Genomic DNA, 22,830 nt, shown 5'->3' on the forward strand with positions numbered 1-22,830 from the left:
GCTCACACACTGCCCCCACTGGGTTTAAATCCACCTGCTAATGTGCAGAGTCCTCTAAACACAACCCCAGGCACTGTAACACACATTTAGGGCTCTTTCTAGAAGAAAGATGACAGATTTGGAGGAAGAAGAGTGATCTTAGACACATGGCTGTGACAGTGGTCACAGGAGTCTCAGGATGAGGGAAGAGACGTAGATCTGACTCCATGTTTCAGAAGGCTTGATTTATTATTTTATGATAATATATTAGATTAAAACTATACTAAAGAATAGAAGGAAAAGTTTCATCTCAGAAGGCTAGAATAGAAAAGAATCAACAAAGGTCTGTGGCTCGGACAGAGGGAGAGCCAGCTCTGCCGTGATTGGCCATTAATTACAAACATCCACACGAGATCAATCACAGATGCACCTGTTGCATTCCACAGCAGCAGATAACCATTGTTTGCATTTTGTTCCTGAGGCCTCTCAGCTTCTCAGAAGGGAAAAATCCTAAGGAAAGGATTTTTAATGAAAAGATGTGTGCAACACATGGCATAGCCCAAAATTGTGCTCTCTGTGAGCCCTTTGGCAAACTGCCTGCTAGGCTATCCCAACACATGCTGGCTTTGGACAATTAAAGAAAAAACAACATTAAAAATACTGGAGGAGTTCTTTCAAGGGCCCAGCTCTTGAAAGACCAGCCCCTGCTGGGCTGCTGCAGGATTTTCAGCTGATGCTGAGTGTTTTCTGTGTGACCAGGACTCACCCCCTGGATGCTGTCCTTCAGTGCCATGGATCAAAACTCTTCTGCATTTTGGGCAGTTTCATGACTACAGCAAACAATGTGTCTGCAGAGTCCAAAAATGTGATCTGACATTGTGTTTCAGAAGCCTGCTTCTCGAACACAAGGTTTCCATCTTCTTTGGCAAACTACCCCCAGTGTTAGCCTTATTGGCATTCACATGCACAATTCACAACTCATCTGGAACAGGCTATTTACAGAAATTCTGCTGAACTGGCTGTCTTTCTATTAGTTACGTAGAAAAGGTTTGGCCTTGATCCTGGACCTGCTGAATAAAAGTGTGAAAGGGAAAATCTCTGAAGTCCAGGAATGCAAAGGCATTTCCACTGGTGCTGCCCACTTCAACTACAGCCACAACTGCTCTAAAAAAAACAAGAGACTAATGGCAAGTCCAGTGGAATCTGCAATTTTTCCTTAGCCCTGATGACTGCTTATATTGAATTTCTACCTCTGGAAAACAAAGATGCATTTCTAGCCTTTCGTGTGGTCTGTGAGAGCTTCCAACTCTTTTTATGTCCCAGGTGGGGACAGGGGAGGTTGGCTGGAGACTTGTGAATGCTCAAGTTACTGAATGAGGCATCTTATCCTCAAATAATGGCTCTGCTCAGGGAGAAATTACAACATCAAGGAAAGTATTGGCATAAAGAGTTATAAACTGCAAGATATGATGGAAACCTCCCATCTTTTCCAAAAGGGGATGCAAAGCAAGAAGAACAGAGTTAAGCTGGAAGGATGAAATGGCTCCCTGTCCCCATCTCACTCTGCTGGCCCAGATATCAGAGCAGGAGAGATGTTAATTTCTCCCAGCACATCTGCTTACCTCTGTTTCCTTTGCCGTTGAGGCTGACACATTCAACCTTTCCTCAACAACAGCCACCATAAGTTTGGGGCTTTTAAAATGCAAATCAACACTGCCACACAAGACACTGACCTGAATGCCGGCACAAAGCCCCACCAGCCCAATGCCCTGGTCATTACACCATCATCAGAAAAAAAAAAAAAAAGATAAAGGAGCATTTACCTATACTTTAAAAGCACTGCCCTGCTCCAGTGGAGAGCACAAAAAGCTTGGGGAGGGAAGTCAGAGAATTCCAGCAATGAGTGGCACACCAGTGCCCAGGTGTGGAGCCCAGCCCAAGACAGGTGGATGTGGATGCTCTACACCCAAAGATGAGCCCTGGGCACAGGGAGAGGAGGCTGTGGCACCTGACAGGACTCTCTGGGCTGGATCACCTCAGCTGGTGCTAACAAAGGCTCAGGTTCCCCCACATCCCTCTCCAGCCCAAACTGACCTTCCCAGCCACCTACACACAGGCTGAGATGGGCTGGAGACAAGGGCATGGGAGGGTGGAGCTGGGCTTCTAGCCACACACTGCCTTGTGCACATTTCAACACAAGAATTTAGGACACCTAAAGACACGCAAAAAATGTGAAGACTTAAACAAAACAAAACAAAAAAAATTACGCCAATCTGCCATTCTTATGCAAGAAGAGGAAAAAAAAAATCCCACAACATTTGGAAGCAGGCTGTGTTTGCTTGGCACTTTCCATCTTTAGGTAATTAGTGTAAAGGGCTTCCCAGGTAAACCTAAGAATAAAGAGCAGATTTGAAGAGAGGCACCATTCTCTCTGCAGTGAGCCTTCAAAGCAGAAGCAGGAGGAGCTGCAGAGCTCCAGCCAGCTCCCTGTAGGCATCACTTGCCTCCCAGTCCTCAGGGTCAGCCACGAGTCAAGCTGCATCAAAACTTGGGAGTGACACAAAAAAGTGACAAGCGAGAAACGTCTCTGAAGACAAACACCACAGCATTTGCAAAAGCTTCAAATCCACAGCCTGGACCAGCATTTACAGCTTGCTGCTCCTCCCATCCCCTTCTCTAAAAAGTGTCTTCCTAGCTGAGAGTGGCACCTCCAGAGCTGGGAGGAACAAAACACCTCCCAGCTCCAAAACCTATTTTTCAGTGCTTCTCTCGGTTGTTTTCCTCAGCTGACCTAGCAGCAGCTGCTCCACTTGCTCCTCTGGGAATCAGCCTTGCTCTCAGCATTTCGTTCCCAAAATGTTGCTGCAGAGGCACTCAGCCTCCCCATGGCCTCAGAGATGGATTTCCAATGCTGGTGCCACCCAGCAGCTCCCAGCTCTGCCCCCCAAACCTCCCCAGCACTGCTCTGTTTCTGATTATATTGGGAATGGGGTAAGGACAGGGATGGGAAAGGAAGATGGGAAAGGAGAAGAGAGGAGGCACTTAGCAAAGGTCACTGGAGAATCCACAGCAGTGAGGTCCTGGTCCCCAGCTCCCTGTGCACTGCACAGGCTCCAATTCACTACACGAGCCTGTTACCTCCTAAATACAATATCCAAGCTTACAACTGCAAAAACCAGCAGGTACCAGCTTCTGCTGAGAGCAAGAAGCTCCTCACCTGTGCCCTGCAGCCCAGGGTTCCCATGAGAGGGCTATAACCCAAAAGCAAATGTGTTTTGTAGCCCACCCAAGCCTTACAGCACCCACCAGCCACCGCCACACCCTTGTAGAGCACTGCTGATAAGATACTACAGTGAGCAGAGCAGTGGGAGCTTCAGCAGAGGAGAAGCCACCCCTCCAAAGCAGAGAGTTGTGCTTTCACACACAGTAACCCCAGTTCTGAAAGCTGGCTCTTTTCTAAACACCTCCCTCACACACTGCACCCTCACCTCTCACTCTCGGTGCCCCCACAGAAGATGTGACAAAAGCCAAGGCTGAGTTCCCAGCCCAGGCATTCCTCTGGGCAGGGGAACGTGGCACTGGATGGACGTGGGGCTTGCTGCCATGATCAGCACAGCAGCTGCTTGCACAGAGCACCTTGCAATGCCACAAGCCAAGGAGGGGGCTCTCCCTCTGTCCCCATCCATGCCTGGCACCCACACAAATGGCACTGCAGGCCCAAGCACCACATTCCCCACGCTCTGCAGCACCACTGACTTCACTTGGCATCCTCAAAAGCAGCTTTTCTAACCCTAAGACACTGCAAATATTTTTTTTTGTCCTGCAAAGCTGTGCAGGATTTATAGAATGAGAGCACCCAGCAATGCAAGGCAGAGTGGACAAATGTCACTCTACAGATACATCAACCTGCTCCTGACCTTCACCCTGCCCTTTCCCTTCACAAACTCAGCAGGGAGGGAAAGGGAGCAGAGATTTAAAGGGAAGCAATACAGACATTTTTAATCACCTTTTATAACCTGCATTCTCCGGGACTGAAAAAGCACCTTTCCCTTACATTATTCAGAAAGCAGCAAAGCTAATGTGACATATTGGTGTGTAGGTGTGTGGGGGCTGGTTTCTTGTCGGGGGGAAGGGAGGGCTGAGGGCTCGCTCTGTGTTTCAGAGAAATGAAGCAGCACAAGATGTACCAGTTGCTCTGGTAACAAAGCTTTTGCCTTTTTTTTTTTTTTTAATAAGAATGAAGCATCATTTTAAGCATTTTTCAGTCCAGACCTCCTTGCCTGCATGGCAAAAACAAATCTGCATTTCAGAAACACACTCCATTTGAGTCAGCATGGAAAGGACCTTCTGCTCCAGAGCTACTATAACATCGTGGGGAAGCTGATGCATTGAGGTTGCCCATTTTCCTTCTGATAAGGCTGCAGGAGTTATCACACACCAGTACTCCAGCCCAGCCCCTTCCTGCAACCCAGAAAGAGCTGGTAAAAGCCCAGCAATGGAAGCAATGGAGACCCCAGCCCTGGTGAGCATCCCCACACAGCAGCAGCACCCTCTCTGCCAGCACACAGAGCCATCCCAGCAGAAACAATGGCTTAATATTTAATACTGTGCTTGTCATACAGAAGGATTATAAAGCAGCTTGTAAGTCTTGTAAATCCATTCCACACTCAGGCCGTCCCTGACCTTGAAGGTGATGAGCAGCCAGGGCCTGCCCACAAGGGTCTGTGTGTGGATGTGCGTGTGAGTGTTCCAGCCAACACCAAAACCATCCCAATGAAGGAAGAGCCTGGGACAGGGCAGGGTGGGCAGACACAAAGTGCTTCCCTGCCTCAGTCCCCTGGAGCAGGCTCTGAGAGCTGCACCAAACCATGGGGAAGGCCAGAAGTTTCCCAAACCAGAGGGACCACAAGAGCATGAGGAGGGATGGCTACACACATTCACACACGTGTGGTTACACTCAGCCTGCACCAAAAGCAGCCTCTGAAGAGCTTGAAAACATAAAAACAAAGACCCAAAGCTGAGGATACAACACTAGAACCACCAATGCCCAAGTCACACCCAACCTTGCAACATCACTGTTCATTTCATAAACACGAAGGTGGGAAAAGAGAAATGCTCACAGTGCTCCCTCAAATGCAACAGCTGTCTAGGCTTAGAGCTGCTTGTTTAGACTGCAGGATGATGGGGCTCTGAATTCCTTCAGCAGCCTGTGAGTGGGGGCAGCAGGTGCCCTGGCTGTGCTCAGGACCAGCACATCAGGCCAGGTGTTGGGACAAGGGTGTGTGGCAGCACAACCTGCTCTGCAGGCACTGGTGTGCACACATTCAGCCTGGCCTCTCAAGCAAGGCACAGCAGTCAGTCTGCAGCTATAAAAGCTGTGTATGTAAACTACAGTTAATTCTTTACAGCAACAATCCCCAGGAAATATTAATTGTGTGCAGCATGGTGGCTTCTTCCACACGGGTAAAGCAGCAGTGATTAATTATCGAGCTATTGACCATCAGCCTTTCAGAAAGGGAGACAATAAACCAACTGATGATTAAAAACAATTACTGTCATTCTTCACTCAGGCTAATTATCTGAACTCCTATTAATGACCCAGGAACCTGGAGAGTTTCTGTTCTCACCAGGGCACATGCAAAGGCCCAGCACTTGATCAGCAGCAGCCAGACTGAGACAGATGTCAGGCAAGTTAAACATGGCACAGACTCCGCTCTGTTTTCTCAAAAATAAGTTAAAGGAAAAAGGAGTTTTCTAATAGTCTTTCTTTAAGATATTTATCTGCTACCCCACCAGCCTGCACTGGTGGAATGCCTGGGGATGCCAGGAGGAAGGATGCCACTGTGCATGGAGTGCACAGAAAGCACCCAGGAGTGCAGAACATGCATTATCCCTCCTCTGGCACCTGCAAACTCCAAGACAACACTGTCAAACACAGGCTTGTGCCTGGGACATTCCCACAGGTTTGTCTCAGCAACCAAATTGTCCCAGCTCTACAGCAACAGGTGACTTGGATTTCAAATATCATACTCACTTTCTAATACCCACACACCTCAACATCTCCACCTACCAGGTCAAACCTGGGCATTTGCCTCCCGGTGGATTAGCCCTGACTTCTGGCAAATACCAGCTGGGCAATAAATAAGTCCTGACTAAAGACTTTGGGATGCATTTCTTCAATCTTTTCCCATGTGTATTGTACTCCAGACAGAGAGACAACAAAAAGCAATTGCAAAACCCACCTTCCCTTCAAACATCTGCCTCACTTGGGCTGGCAGAGGGCTGCAGAGGTGCTCCACCTGCCCTGGGCGATTCCCTGCCATGCCCCATCAGGTGGGGATGGTAAAGCAGCTCCTCGGATGGGCACAGCTGACACGGGCGGCACGTGGATCCCACACGCTCTAAATTAGAGCACAGACTATTGCTGGGTAATAGCTCGCTGATTATATGGCATTTACCAGATAATTAAGCAATCAATAGTTATTGTGCAGTTACAGAGGTGCTCACATACTCTATCTTGTACCCTGTAAAATAAAACCTTGCTGGAGCTGCAAATGGAGAGCCACATCCCAGGGAACCAGGCGAAGCAGCACTTGGCACTAATGACCACTGTCCTCCTGGCACAGTGGGGAAGGAGCACGTGAATTTGTAATCTCAACATCATCTACTTCCACGTTGTAAAACACACAAGATGAGAGGTACAAAGGTTACATCTCATCTATTTCCTGATTCTTTTTCTCACTACTGAGAAGGTTTGCATCAAAATCCTTCCTGGCTGATACCATCCATGGGCCACAGCTAAGTCCATAAAAACACTGAAGGAATTGCTCTGGTTTTCCACTTACCCAATGCACAGTCAGTGGGTGTGTCCCCAAGCTTTGCACCCATCTACTGGGCAGGCATTTCTGAGTAGCCCAGTGTCCTTTTCCTTTGAACTCCTCTCTTTATTGGTGCTGGACACCCCACTGGTTATGGCCCTGATCTACCCAGGCAATCTAAGCACACACTGTATTCTAAGGAGTATTTGTTTGCTCCCATGCAGAGTAGAAATAAACAGCAATAATAATGTTCTGGGACATAAAAGCAGCATTTCCTCACAGTTTAGATAATGCTCTGAAGAGTCCTAGTGAGTTTTGTGTTTAGAGTTGCTTTCAGCCATCAGCTAAAAACCAGTGAGGCAAAGGCTTAATTCCCCAAGTCCAACTCATTGTATTCCTGATAGTCATTTCCTTAAATACCTATAAAAAAATAAAATCCAAGGACACAAAAATTCACTACTGCAACAATGTCTGGCACAGCAGCTAGCAAGTTCTCAGTCTTTCATCAAAACCAGTTTACAATCTGTAACATTAGATGCAGGATTATTAGAAAATAAAGAAAAGCTTCCGATTCAATTAGAGAGATAAATCATCACCAGTGCAGTCCCTCATTAAAATAAAAATTGAGCTATTCACAGGAGATTGTTAAGCAGCGAACAAGGAATGTATTTCTCTCTGCATTTTTCCAGAGTGAGGAGCTTGTGGTTGGGGTTAGAGAAGTGAGAGCAGAGCAGGTCTGTGCTGAGGGCTCCTGCAGTGCCCAGGTGTCACTGGGAAGAACCAAAGGGATATTTTAACCTGCTGCTCTGAGCAAAGGAAGACCTTTACTTGAAAATACAGAGGTCAAACAGAACCCATGGCCTTTGCCTCGAGCACAAGGCTCAGAAAACAAGACTTTGATTCACAGGAGCACAGTGGACCACCTGAAAGGGATCTTCAGACCATGACCCAGAAAGCAGGATCAAAGCAGCAGCAGCAGCAGCTGCACCCCAGTGCTCAGGCTCTGGCAGTGGTGCCCTCCTTGTGGGAGCTCTCAGGGTGCTCCAGGCTTGGCCAACACAGCTCTCCTCCCACCAGCAAGGAGAAGGCATGTGCTGTGCTGTGCCAGGGGCTCCCCGCCTCTCCAACACAGCAGATGCTGAGGCTCCATGAATCCCTGCTCCCTGAGGGCTCCTGTTGCTGTGGCACCCCCAGACACTTCTCAGGCTCCTCAACCTGTGAGATCGTTCAGCTGTAAGGACATAACCATGCCCTTTATCCCATGGGATCAATGGGAATTTTGCACCTTGCACGTTTTCCCCCCAGGTCCTGGGCAGGCCAGCTGGTTCTCACCAGGACACCTGCAGTCTCCAGCACAAACGTGGCCATGAAGCAGGGTCAGACATTGCTGCTGTATCAGATTTTCTAGGGGAAACATCAAGGCTGCAGCACATCATGCCCTGCCTGGAATAAACATCTCACTTCTGCCTCTTTCCAACAGCAAAGTTGCTTTTCTTGCTCCAGAGAGGGACCAGCCATGAGAAGGGGGGTGATGCTCAGCAGGTGACTGCTCCTGGCTGAGAGCACAGGGGTTGGACCTGCAGAGCTCGGGCTGGCAGCCAGCACCAGAACCCAAAAACACAACCAGAGGTGCAGCAGCCTCTAGGAGGGGAGCAAAGGTGCACCTCAGGTAACACAGCACACAGGGGTAGGTCACCATCCCTGCAGGGACTCAACAAATGGGTAGCTGGGGCACTTAGGGACATGGTGGGCTTGGCAGTGCTGGGTTATTGTCTGGACTCAAGCGTAAAGACCTTTTCCAAACTAAATGATTCTGTGAACAGTCCAGCCCTGCCTGAGAAGGGCTTGGAAATGGCAATGGAACAACCATCTAATTACAGAGGACACTGCTCCTAGGTATGGATCACTTCTAAGGGCTGATTTAGAATGGAGCCAGAAGGTCTGTGCGTCTTGAAAGTTGATCCATTTGTTTTGCTGCAAGAGATAAATACAGCGGTGGTATCTGGAGAAAAAGAATGGCAGAGATCTTATTTCCACGCTGGGTTTTAGGGTGGGACACCATAAACAGTTATGTATGTTTTATATCAAAGTCTCCTTTTGTTTATAGAGCCGTGTGCTACTCCAGGACTCCAGTCTAAGGGAGCTGCGGAGTCAGGCTTAGCCTGAGCTCATACCTCAATAGTTACTAATTTGGTTTGGACAGCAGCGTTTTCCCCTCCACCCCCGTCACCATCCCGTCTGGCACCGGCACCACGTGAATCACACCGAGGACAATCCAGCCACTCTAGCACGTTAAAAACAGCTAGCAGGAGGATTTTCCCCTTGTACAGCACGGGGGAAAGGAACACAGAAACGTTCGGCCTACACTTGGGACGTTTCTGGCCGGTTTTTTTCCCCTTTGAGGTAACACACAGAAAGAACTGAACCCAGCAAGAGGAAACCCGATCAGCTGAGCCGCACAACCAGCAGCACCAGCTTATTTCCTTTTTCTGCTCTCCACAAAAACACACGACGCTTTGAAAAGGCTGTTACAGGCACATAGTTTCCACGGATTGTTAGAAATATGAACCAGTTAAAATTAGGTCACCTTCCACCGTTATTTTAGCAGCTGAGAATAAAAACAGTTCAGAAGGGAGCTCCCGTGGCAGGGAGCACATGGTGGGAAAACAATGAATACCAGAGGGGAAGGCTCCCTGGAATATAACCTTGATAAGAACAGCTTTGGGGTGGGGCGGTTTTTCCTTTGTTTTTGTTATTTTTTAAAAAAAAATCTGTTTCAGTTCAAACATTCACACATTTAAAACTCCAGAAGTTCCAGTTCATCTTCGGTTCGCTTCAATCCCTCGATCCTTCTACTGACAGGATTAGTCTACAGCAGCAGGAGGATGGGGGAATTTTGGCTCTTTGAACACCATTCTCTGCAGCAGGGGCAGCCCGCTGGCTTTTAGAGCATGACAAGCAAGAGCTGTGTCTCCAAAACCACAGAGTAGGAGCACATGAGTATATTCTTTTCTGTAGTCAAAGTGAAACACGGGCATGACGGGTAAACAGGCTCCCTGTGTGCCCACACACGCATGAGTACACGTGTACACAGCACTTGTGCCCACACACACACACACACACACACGGGAGTTCCTTGGAGAATGAGGCCCAGGGGAGGTACTGACTCCCAGCAGAACCATAAAAGTTGGCAAATTCCTCAAGCAACCATGACAAGAAACAACTCCTCACCACATATAAACACAGATAACCCCAGACTTTGAAATAATTCAATCCCACCCCAAATGCACAAGAACAGTCCATAAAAAGACCCCACCAAGATAACAACATCTGGAAATCCCCCAAGCTAAGAAGTGTTTGGGCCAGGTGATACAATACAGGAGAAGGGCATTTTAAATATTCTTGTAAAGAAGTTCATGTTTTAAAAATCCTGCTCTCCACAGTCCCTTCACTATTCTCATGTGGATTGCTGCTTCTAGATGTTTAGAAAAACTTAAAGCAATGCTACTGACTGTAACAGGCACCTTAATAAAAACATTTTAATAGTGTTTTTAATCCTGTAGCAGGTTGCTGCCAGTGGAAAGGACGGCAACCAGCCTGTGTGCAAGCAGAGCACTAGACTGTAGCAAACTCATTTGGCAGCCTATTGCAGCCGTAAACTCAGCTCTCAGACGAGATCGAGATTTAGCTATTAAAGCACAGACTTCTCACTCCCTCCTCATCATCTAATCAATAAAAAGCAACTGGGGGGAAAGGGGAAGAAAAAAAAGCAATTCATTTTCTTGTGGCAGTTTCAGAGCTAATGTGAATTCCTTATTGTAAGAGCTGTGTATGCTACACGGTGCTTGCACACAGGACCAAAGGGTCAGAGCTCAGCAAGGTTTCTTGTCAGGTTTGAAATGGTCAGACCTAGTCAAGGTGATGTGCTGGGATGCTCCGTGTCCAACACCCAGCCAAGGCAAACAGCATCACTGCAGCAGGAGCTCTTACCTTATAGACCTGCCCGTAGGTGCCATTGCCAACGAGCTCAACCAGTTCAAAGATTCCTGCAGGATCCTAGGAGAAAAGAGAAAGAATGTTAAATAAGCAATATTTACAGACTTCTGAAAAAATAAATGTTTGATGAAGATCAGCATTTCTCTGACAAGGGTTTTGAGTGGTTTAAGGTTTTCAGGCAGACCAGAGATGGGAATTACAAGGACAATGAGCACAAGGGTGGCACTGTCCAGGTGCCAGCCCTGTGTGGGCAGCCCCAGCACTCTGGGCAGCACAGAGCTGCCAGGTGCTGCCCACCTCCAGCACCTGGCCTGGGAGATGCCAGGCAGGTGCCTGTGAGTGAGCATCCATCCATTTGACTGTCATCTGCTCCATCTATGAACACTCAGGGCAAGCTTTAAATGCAACAGCAAACATTTGCTGTTAAAAGTTAGATTTTCTTATGCATCAGCTTTGGAATAAAACAAGCCAACTGGCAGGATGCCATTCTGGGGCTCAAAGCAGGGGTTTCCAGGTCTGTTCCTGAGGTCAGCACCATTAGTGTTACTTGGTCTAAAGGCCATTTTTGGTTGGGTGCATCCTGGCTATTGACATCCCAGTTTGCCAGCTGAGATAAGCAGCTCCAAGGCAATGCTATATGTGAGGACACAACACCTTGTAAAGGTGGCAACAAAGCAGGAAACCCTGTTCCCACACCCCCTGCACCTGGCATGTGCCCAGCCAGGGGAAGAGCAGTCACACACACTCGTGCACCCACCAGCACAGCCCAAAGATGATACGAGCAGTGAGATAAGAGGGAGGGTGGGGAAAGACAGAAAGAAGGAATAACCATTGCTGCTATTTTCTCCTCTGGGTGGGTTTTCCCCTTCTCCTGCTCCTCCTCCTTTTCCTGTACTCATCACTCCAATTTTGGAGAGCACAATCCCCCTGGAAGCTGCAGATGCGGAGGCATCCTGACATCCCAGGGGTCTGTGTGTGACCTTGCCTCCCACACCACCACCCATCCTCATCCTCCCTGCTGGGTTTACTTGAGCTGCTGGATGACTTGGCATCCCATTGAACCCAGGGATACCAGCTCCCAGGGATGCCTCCCAAGGAGGATCAGCCAGCAGCACTCCTGAGGAGATGGACACCCACCACCCCACCACAGACACAGAGGGTTCATTCATTACGAAGCTGCAGGGACTCAAGATGCTGCTGGGTCCAAAAGTCAAACACTGGATCTTTGTGAGAAGCAGAGAAGCAAGGTTCATCCAGTTAACAGGGCCACAAAAGTAAATTAATCTGAGTCCTGATATGGCTGGGGCAGCTTTCCACCCAGCCAGGAACTCGAGGAGCTGCTGTGGAGCAGCCGGGGTTTGGCACGGCTCCGTGACAGGGTGACATAATGACTCTGATCATCCAGAAATGCCACATCCCCCCTCTGCCTGCTCCTCCATCATCTATCAGCAGCTTCCTCAGGCTGCCTGGGAAACCCTGGGGTACTCCAGGGTGGGAACAACACTCAGATTCAGCAGGACAATCTGCAGCAAAGGGCAGGGAAGCTGTGCTGGAGGAGACCATACCTGTACAAACACACCTGCATCCACACACTTGGGCCAGACACAGGTGAAGCTGCAGCACAACAGGTTTCCAGCATGCAGCATCTCATCTGGCTGTGGATAGCCCTGGATTTTGCTGCCTTGGTACCAGGCAGGGAAATGCCAGGAATGGATGGGAAAGGGAACTGACACCAGGTTTCCACAGTGGGTGAGGAGGTGGGGACAGGGAAACATGGCAGCAGCTGCTGTTTATTTTTTGAGTTTCTTTCCTAAGGGTTGTTCTCTGCAGTGCTGAAACAACTCTGAAAGAGGCTTTTCCAGTGCTACAAGTATATCTATTTTTGAATATTCACTAGGAGATTAAGGCAGAAGAAAGCCGTGCCTAGGGCATATGCTTAGGAGGTTTGGAGAAACATGCAGGGATGCAGCTGGCCATTTCTGATAAAAAGAATTCCTTTTTGCAATATGCTTTCCAGCCTCTTTCTACAAATCCTACAACTCAAGAGCACCCCATCCCACCATCCCAGGTTCACTGGTCTTATGTGTGTAAATGTCACATTTGTAGCTCCAGTAGCTTTGCCTGAGTCCATCCATCACTTGTTTGTTTTGCTATCCACAACTGCCTCTGCTGTCTCTGTGCCAGGAGGGCTTTTCCCCATAGCTCACATCACCCACAAGTTCCACTCCTGTCTCCCACCAGCCAGGCAGTTTCCCTGCTGCAATGTCCCCTCTCCATCCTGTTTTCCCCCTGCATTTTTCCAGAAGCATTGCCAAGGTGACTGGGCATCTCTCAGCACAGCCAGGAGTGACACTGTTCCCCTGACTGCTGCCACCTCAGCACAGCCAGCACTGTCAGGGAGCACAGGGGGCTGGATCCCTCCTCCCAGACCCACTGCCCTCCTCCCATCCAGCAGGCAGCTAAAGGGAAAAGCTTCTCCCCAAGAAACAGGGATAATATGCTATTAATGGCCTTTCCAGGAAAAAAAAAAAAAAAGCCCTGCTCCTCACTGGCCTCCCCTGGACCGACTGATGCACAGAAAGGAGATTTGCATCCTAATGGCTGCTGGGGAATAGGCTGTCCCTGCACATCCCACCAAGCCCCTGCTGAGGCTGCAGGAGGGACCAGAGCAGCTCGGGCAGGCTGGAGAGGGCAGGGAGGGAGAAAAAAGAGAGAGGCACACAGCATGGGTGATGTTAGCCAGGGGAAAAAGCAATCCACCCTGCAGAGCCCCAGCCAGGACCAATCCAGGCCAAGCAGGGAATAATCTCAGACCAAATATAGCCCGTGCTGCAGATCAGGGCTCACAGCAGCACTTGGCTGGGGGTGGCTGCAAAGCTCATCCCACACAGCTGCTCCCAGCCTGCTGATGCCCTCTCCTCAGTGCAGGAGGGACACACAGGTGATAAGGCTGCTGCAACCCATTCCTCCCACACCCCAGAATGCCTGCACAAGAGCTACTGTACCTCGTGTAACTGCAGACAGCTGCACTGAATGACAAGCCCACAAATAAAAGGAAAAAAATGAGGTGAGCTGTTAGTTTAGGCAAAGAAGGTGCATTGTTTAAAACAGGGAGGAGAGAGACAGCATCTGAGACAAACCCACAAATAATTCTCAGCTCTACATTAGCCTCACTCTAACTAGAAAAGGATTTTTACAGCTGTAGCAGCACCAGGACTTTGCCAAGATGCCTTTAACTAAGGTAGGGTCCCTCCCTCCTCCCTGCTACTCAGAGCTTGTGCCAGAAAACACAGAAACTCAGGCTCTCCACAAAGCATTCTCTCCGTAAAGCAACAAAACACTCAACAGGACTTTTCATCTGCCCATGGGATGGGAAATGTTTCAGAGCAGCACCTGCAGACCCAGTGCTCCTCCAGGCAGAGATGGGCTGGGACATGCCTGGAACTGCCTCTTGTGCCAGGGTATGGCCATGCTGCCACAAGTAAAGCCTGGACAGGCTCAAATTCAAGAGGGAAATTGTTATGTTTCTCCTAATCTCTCAAGAAAATCAGTGGTACAAACGTCTCAGTGGCTAAAACCAGTCTGAGACACAGAAGAACACAGAGGCATCATCCTTTCCAGCAATATCATGGGTAAGGACAAAAAAGGCCACTTTATTTCAGTAAACAGTGCATTTGAAACTGGTGCATTATCAGAAAAGGGACTTCTGTGTGTGGGTGATAAAGCAGGATACATTCAAATTTCAGTAACAAAACAGGCCTCCCTTTTGAAGACTTATCAGCACGGAGCACACAGTGGGGCTGGCAGGTTCCTGGTTAAAACTGCTCCTTTCCTTCTGCCTAACCCACAGAACTAAAGCTGAGAGATGTCCTTGCCCACACCACAATGTCCCAACAAGTCCAAGGCACACAACAGCCAACACTTTGCTTGAGGAGACAATTCAGAGAGCAGTATCCACACCCAGGGCTAAGTCACCTGAGGGCCAAGGCCTGCAGGTGTGCATCAGTGTTGGCTATGGTGAGCAGAACACAAGTTAGCCATCTTTAAATACCACTATGCAGATGTCCATGAACATGAGAAATATTTACCCACAGCCTGTACACCAAATCTGCTTGTTTCCCTTGAAGAAGACTCAATTTTCTCTCTTGTAGCCCACACAAAGGGGATGTAACAGGAAGGGTTACATGAGGAGACAGTGGAAAGATGCTCAGGAGAGGGGAACCCAGGGGCACACCAATTAAACCACGATTGCAGTGGATGCACGGGAGGGGAAATCAGAGATTGGAGCCTCTGCAATCATTGTGCGCTTAGTCCCCCAATTCTAGCAGCTAATGACAACTTCCAGCCAAAAATCATGGAGCTACCCAGTCATTAAGCAAATGTTACAACCCTAGAGAAGGAAAAAGCAGTGTGTAACCAGAGGCAGCAGAGTTACGGGTCAGTAACAGAGGAGTGTCCCCAGGCTCCAATCAGCTAAAGCAGCTCTGCGGCATCACAAGAGTTTTTTTAATCTCCACCAAAAGATAAAGCCTGTGCACTAATGCTCCCAAGCATCAGGATATTGTGAGCCTCTGCCTTACATCTCCATCATAAAACAGCCTCAACAGGAGATCCCACAAAAAACAAAGCAGGCTTACAAAGCCATTTACTCATCACCCTCAACACGAGACCCAGGGAGCTCTGTCTGCGGGCAGGTGCCTCTGCCTAGGCAACTCCTGGGAGTTACAAAGAGAAATTTTGGCACTGGGAAGCACCAGAGGGCCATTCATCCCAAAAAGCTGGCTCTTGTAAACTAATGGCAATGCCCAGACAGCCCAGGAAAACCATAATCCCACCTGGCACCACACAGCTTGGCATGGCAGCACTGCCAACCCAAGGGGTTGTCTTGAGGTGTCAATTGCCTGGAGAAAGTTGAGTTTTCCAACCCTACCAAGCTCCAGCCAGAAGAGAAAGATCGTTGATTGAGAATGTGAGAAAGGTTTTGCAAGGAGTGCAGGGGAGACAGAAAAGCCTTTCAGCAGTAGAGCTCAATAGGCAAAACTATCATCAGAGTAACATTCCTGATTATGCAAAGCACCACTGCCAGGGATGAGTACAAGGATGAAGCCTTTTGTTCTCACACTGTACACCTGCCCAGATTCCATTTCCCCAAGGCCAAATGCTGGCTGGGCCATGCTCTGTGAAGCCACCTCTCATATTAGCAGGAAGCTTTAGAAACTCTGTAAACAGCCATCAATCTCCCAGCCGTCAGGACCCCAGTAACCCCAAGCTCTACAAATTCCCCTGCTATTCCTTCTGAAGGGGCATAATTTCACTCCTTCTGCAGCACTTTCTGCACTGGCTTCTACAGCAGGAACTGAAGCACTTGTGTGACAAAACAAGGTCTGGATTACCTTGGGGAAGTTACCCCAAATGACACTCAGTTCACAGAAAAACAGAGGGGTTTGAAGAGCACTTGAAGACACAGCTGCTTTTTAGTAATCAGCTGGCTGTCTCCATCTCCAAGGCACTTCTAGTTAACAGCCCTGTGAGTAATGTGAAGATGGACTGCACAAGCCAGCAGAGGATTGTTAATACAGCAGCAAACAAAGCAGGAAGGCAGAGGCCAAGGCAACGAAATACTGACTGAGTCACTGGCAACTTTCTAAAAAAGATGCTGGGGACATGACTTTTTCAAGTTTCAATCACACAGACATAGCCCTAAGGCTGCCCATTAATTAAAGCAGTGCAAAAAACCTCAAAAGGCTGCGCAGGTATTTCTGAGATAAAAGCCAAGCAATGGAGCAGAACCATGCTGGACTCCTGGATGTTCCTCAGACCTCACAGGGATTGTTTAATCTCACGCCTTCTCCTGCTAGCTCTGGTACCTTCCCCTCCTTCGCCCACCCATCCAGAGACTCACAAAACAAGCTATCATCAATGCCATCTACCACTGCACCTCCTGCCCACTCAAGCAATACAAGCTGCTCCACTTGGAAGGGTAATAATGAACTCCCCGAGGGCTTTGTTTTCGTTCTGGAGAAGCAGTTTGTCCTCCCTCACCCCCAAACACCCAGCTCCGTAGCTTAAAAGAAGATGTTAGTCAAGAAACAGCATTACTACGCAGCGTAAGAAAAACTGCTCTCAAGGCAAAGTTATTAACAGAAGGAAAGTTATTAACAGAAATTTCTCCCCTGGACAGCTGAGAAGGCTGTTTACAAATCTATTTGAACCATCCTGTGCAGCATCTCACCAGGAGATGCTCTTCCAGGCCCCACTGAGAGCCACATCTGTGCTCTGTCCATTCCCCCTTCCTGAACCATAAATCCACTCTCTCTCCCAGGTCTCCAGCACTCTCCTCTCCAGCTTCTCACTGCAATAAAGCTCCAGCCACCATGTGAGCGTCTCTTTCCTTTCCAGAATGTTAAGACCTGCCAATAGCTGGCAGCAGCAAAATTAAATAAGGACTAATCGCCACATTGGGCTTTTCAGTCAATAAAACTGTATTACTTCTTCAACTATTACCTGTTCAATTTAGGATGTAAGTGTAGATTTGTAGCCCCCAGCCAGCAGAGGAATAGCCAACACCAGTGCTTAGGGAAGAAAAATACAAAATCCCTTATGCACATAGACAGTTCATTCCCATTTGGTTCTGCAGAGGCCAAGCCACTGCAGCTACAATAAACTGAGTATTCCAGATTTCCTGCTCACAGACTCAAACCTGCACACACAAAATTAGAGTTCTTCTGACCTAGTTTCTCCTTTCTAGCACGTCAAAAGAAAAAGCAGCCATTCTGTACCCTCTCCATAAATATGAAATGTGGGAGCTCTAAGCCTGTAAGGAACACATATATACTGACCTGGAAAAAAAATGGTTTTCTCCAACCAGAATGATGCAGTTATAGCACTGCAAATGGTGGGTCCCACAGACCAAGATGCACTAGTGATACCAGGAGAGGACAACAATGACATATATAAATTAACCTTCCTCCAGCATGTCAGAGCAGTCCAGGCCAAGGAAAAGCCACCCACAAGCTACACATTTACATTAATCAAAACAAAGGTCCAAGCTTCCTTCCCACTCCTTCAAAAGCATGGAGAGTTGTTGACACTCCTTCACAACACGGTGAGTTCATCTCTCCTGATGTCATTTGAGTAAAAGGCAGCAAGTTTTGACTTGAGGCTAATGAAAATGAACATTTGGCCTCCGTGAGCCTCAGCACGGTAAGGAAATGCTGAGATATTCAATAACCCTCAAGACAACACAACTGTACTTATTCTTCATTTGAAGTTAATTTCCCTCCAAAGCAGCCATTCCTCTCACCCCTTTAAAGCTCCACAGCACATTCCATACATCACCAGGACAGACTCCATGAATTGTTTGCAGCTGTATGACAAGCCCACCTCCCAGTTTCACAGCAGACTGTTCATCCAGGAGAGCCTAGAAGCCAATCACACCAGAAGCATCAGCAAAAGCTAAGTGAACCCCAAGGTTTTCAATGCCTTGCTAGATGAATGCAGCCTCAGCGCCATCAACCCCTTCAACATATGCCTAATTCAAGCACACAACTCCAACAAGGCAATATATAAAAGGCTTGGCTGAGCTCAGTGTCTCTAAAAAGCTGCAGTGCCAATTATAAATCACATCTATAGCCCCCAGAAGATCTGAAGTCACTACCACTATTGTACCACGCTTCTTCAGATGCAGACATCAATTAGAGCACAGCAGCTGGATGCTCTCCTCACTGGAAGTCATTCATGTAGTTTCAGACCAGTAAGATATTATTCCTAAATGTTTAGATCTCACCCCTCTGAGAAAGAGAGTTTCAACCTTGGCCAGCAAATGTTTGCATCAAGCTGAAATCGTTACCTGCCACTGAACGCTGTCAAAGGTTTATGGGCTCTTGGAGGAGTTGGTTTAATCATTTACCAAGGCAGCTGTTTTGGGAACTGCAGCCCCTTGACATCCCGCTCCTGGAGATGCACTGTGCAAAGCACAACTGGTGCCAAGTTCGTGCCAAGAGAAGGGAGCACCCTCTCACACACAGGCAAACAAACATTCAGTCTCCAACAGCAGGACACGCTTGTGGCATTGTCTGCAGGGGTGACAGAAGCCAGTCTGCACCTTCCTGAGGCACTGCAGGACACTCCAGCTCCTGCAGCCCTCACAGGAGGGCTGGGGTCACCATCTGGGAGCGCCTTTGCCAAGAAATGACAGCCTTGCTCCCTCCTTGCAGTGAGAGTTATGGCCAGAGAGATGGCTTAAAACAGGAGAACGTCTCACTCCCAGATGCATTTTGGAGCAAGAAAAGAAAAGCGATCTTAAAACCTTTTGCTTTCTTAAACTAGGATGGTTTTGCACCTCTTATGTCCATTTTTCAGTTATCAGAAATCTCGTCAGGGATGAAAGGGCTGCAGCATCAACAACCCATGGACTGCAGCCTTCAACAGCAGGGATCTGTGCAACAACCAACACACAGCCAGGCATGCAGGCAAGCATTCCAGGAATCCCAGATTAAAGCAGCTGCCATTACTTCTCAATATTTTCCTGTCCCTGTACACATGTCTGGAGAAACACCACCTCCCCTGCTGGATTCAGTTTCTCACATCAGCCCAGTTTTCACAGATCATCTGGAGATGGAGTTATCTGCTGGTTTTGTGCTTTTCAAGGAGTTTACCCACAGCCTGTCACTTGTCATCAGCTGCTCACACTTGGCTCTACAAGGGCTGGCTAGCAAGAAATGCAGATAACTCCCCAGTGGCAGCAGTTTCAAGCCAGGACAATATGGGGAACAAATCACTTTAAATTACTCAGCAGAACTCTGCAGCATAGACTGTAGAAAAATCCCAAGCTCCACAACTATATCAACAAGATGCCAAAACCTTGTATTATAAACTCACTTTTACATTGAATTGTCTTGACAAATCAGCAGAATTATCTAAAACATTATCAATTTTGTACTAATTTGCATGTTTCAATTTAGAAATACGTGGCTCACCCAAGAGTTAACAAGATGTGGGGAAGGGGAAAGGAAGGCTTCTCACCTTTTTTCCTACATTTCACAGGCTGTGAAATGACCCAGCAGGAAGTCCAAAAGGTTGGTTATGATAGACACTCAAACTGGGTGTAAAACAAGGTTCCACAGCAAAAATCAAGCTCCTGCCTGATCCATGCCCAAAAAAAGCCTAAAATCAGGGTTGGTCCACAGTTGCTGAAGTGATTTGCAAGATTTTTTTTTGCCAGGGTTTGAAGTATTTCCTATAGCAAGTCTTCTGTATTTCTTGGTGGCTTCCTACATTGTGAAACACACTCAGAAATTGAAGGAGATGCTTTTTATTTCAAACCCCAATGTCTTGAACTACTAAACTTGGCAGGGGCACACAGATTATTTAGTTTAGCTCATTTGATATCTGCATTAGATGAGACAAGGTGAGGGACCATTCTCCCAGACACCCCAGGAGCATGTGCAGGTTTTGCTTTGCACATCACCTTGATGTCCCATAAATCCAACCACCATATTTTGCTTTATTTGACCCACAGGTCAAACTGGAGCCCTGTGACACCTCCCTGCCTTGGGAGCCAGCTCTGGTCCCTGGAACCAGCTGTGACACTATCTGGCTTCTTGCAGAGCCCCACCATTTTTTATTAGTTCACACAAGCAGGCTGGAAATGTTAACATAAACACACACACAGCAGCTAAGCAAGCTCTGTAAGACCACAGGGACCAGCCTGCTGAAGACCAGTACAAGACAGGAAAACAAAGCAGGTGGGGAAGCCCATAATAATTGGAATTTCAACTGAAAAAATCAGAACTATTCCTCCTGGAGGCACAAGGTGCCAGCAACCACCAGCCACTCCTCTGAGCCCTTCAGTCCTTCCCATACTCAGAAATGGGGTCAGCTCTTCAAACCCACCTCCTTCATCCCAAGAGACACAGTGCACATCCCCACGAGGATCTGGCCCACAGTCATAAGATGTGAGATTAATCATGAGTGTTTAAGGATCTGAAAAGGGGATGAGAAACATTAGTAACTGCTTCTAAATTAACTGCCGTTATTGTTATTTGATTTGCCAAACTCTCTGGGGCTAGATTTTATTTTAGAAAACTACGAACATATCAGATTAATCAACTTTAAATAAATGGTCTTCATTTATTTATTTCTGCTGTATCTACTCCTCTTTAAGCTTGGCAACCCACTGCATTCTTTCCATCCTGTGAAAGAAAAAGAACAGGGGCTTTGCTTTATTATTATTTTAAAGGAACCTCTGTGAAGCTTAGCAGCTCTATGAGTTTAAATCATGGCAAAACTCTGTTGTGAAGGAGGACAAGTGCAAGGCTGGGGCTGGTTTCCACACTCTGCAGGCACCAGCTTTGCACTGGGAGCCCACCAGCAGAGTCACACCACACAGTCCAAGCAAATCAGATCTGTTCCCCAATAATTCAGGCATCCAGAGAGTTGAAAGACACCCTACCAGCTTTCAACAGGGGCTGTCCCAGTGTGAGACGCATTTTTTGCATAAAAGTCCTGCTAGCCAGGAAGAAGTTTAATCTCCTCTAGCCAGATTTCTCTGTTTCTGAATCCTCTGGAAGTTGGGTCAGCATCCTTCCCCCCGCTCCTAATCCCCTGCCCTCAGCTTTAGCAATGCAGCAATGCCTCTGCCAGCAAACTAAAAAGAAAAGCCCTCAAATGTATTATGCTGAAGAATATTAATCTTGTGTTCCACAGAATATTAAGTGGATTACATCTACAGCCTCCAAGGAGAAAAACGTTGATTCCCATGTATCTTGTGCTATTATTCACCCCCATTAATTTTTCCTGCCAGCCTAACGTAAGGCACGACAATTTCCCATTAATTAGTGGAGAGCTCAACTGGCTCCAAGGACCAAGCAATGAGTGGGACTTCTCCATGGCCATGAGGCAGATCAGACCACTGTGGCACAGGAACACAGACAAGGTGAAGAGCAAAACCAGCTCTGGGTTTTCTTGGATGACTTCCTGTGGGATCACCCTTGAACATCTCTTTGTAAAGGTAACAGAACAGAAAGGAAAATTGCTGGCATCATTAGAGACATGCCCTTGAACGAGGCACAGCAAACATAGAGAGATGGATGTTTCTGGCCTCTAGGGAATTGGGGTGGGGGAAGAACTCAACAAAAGCTTGAGGTGCCTGTTGTCATACCCAGAAAGGAGCCCTGACCCCAGGCTGAAGGGGAACACCCCCTCCCAAGGGTGAGCCCACCACCAGCATCCCTCCCAAACACCCTGCTCAGCCCCCTGCTCCCTCTGGAACCACTCAAACCACTGCCAAGGGCCACCAGCTGACTTTACTACAGCTTGACGCTTTCTTTGCAGAGGTGTTAATGACTCTGCAAGAGAACAAGACGGGGATAAGCAGCTCTAATACCACTTAAATGCTTACGATTAGGAGAAACGAGGGAGCCTGCAAGGGCCAGACTCGCAGAGGGAGAGGGCTGTAAATTACTCAGCACGGAGTAAAAGCAAGATCAAAGTCACTCCAAAAAGATGCAGCCCACTGACAGTGATGCAAACTCAGCTTTACTGAATATTTCACAAGCAGGCTGATGAGTTTAGAAGGCCAAACGTGGTGTTGTGATGGTGCTGCACAAAGTAAGGGAAGGAAATCTCAGGACATATGTTTTGCTCTTAACATAATACATGACCAAGAACTCAGCTTTGGCTGATGCTTGGAGACATTCAAACTTTCTATTGACATCTCGTTGGTCTGTGCAGGGAAGAGAAACACAACTCCTCAGCTACAATTCCCAGGCTCATCCTCTTTTTTATAGTTCCTAGAGTAATTTCAATTCTACACAATAAAGAGCAGAAGAGATAAGAGAAGCCTTATCGGATGAAGCAGCTCACAGCTTCCCACATGGGCAAGACAGAGAGCTAATGGCTACAGAGGCAGATAAGGATGCTCATAACCAGAAATCAAACCCACGTGCTTCAGCGACAACACAACCCCACAGAAAGCAAAATAAACAGCACAACAAACTCTGCCAGGCCACCCTAAATGCTCAGAAAGCTTCACCTC

The 22,830-nt window shown here is 47.8% G+C and overlaps 1 protein-coding gene across 4 annotated transcripts in view; it reads right to left on the minus strand.

Moving 5' to 3' along the window:
* The window catches only part of TNIK (TRAF2 and NCK interacting kinase), a 145,420-nt gene that overhangs the window by 107,976 nt on the left and 14,614 nt on the right, over positions 1 to 22,830 (minus strand). For all 4 annotated transcript variants that reach the window (XM_058031366.1, XM_058031364.1, XM_058031363.1 and 1 more), the window contains exon 2: positions 10,788 to 10,853. In XM_058031366.1, the coding sequence (XP_057887349.1) occupies positions 10,788 to 10,853 (66 nt within the window). The remainder of the gene's footprint in view (positions 1 to 10,787; positions 10,854 to 22,830) is intronic.

The sequence above is a fragment of the Melospiza georgiana genome, chromosome 10 (assembly GCF_028018845.1).
Source record: "Melospiza georgiana isolate bMelGeo1 chromosome 10, bMelGeo1.pri, whole genome shotgun sequence".
Taxonomy (NCBI): domain Eukaryota; kingdom Metazoa; phylum Chordata; class Aves; order Passeriformes; family Passerellidae; genus Melospiza; species Melospiza georgiana.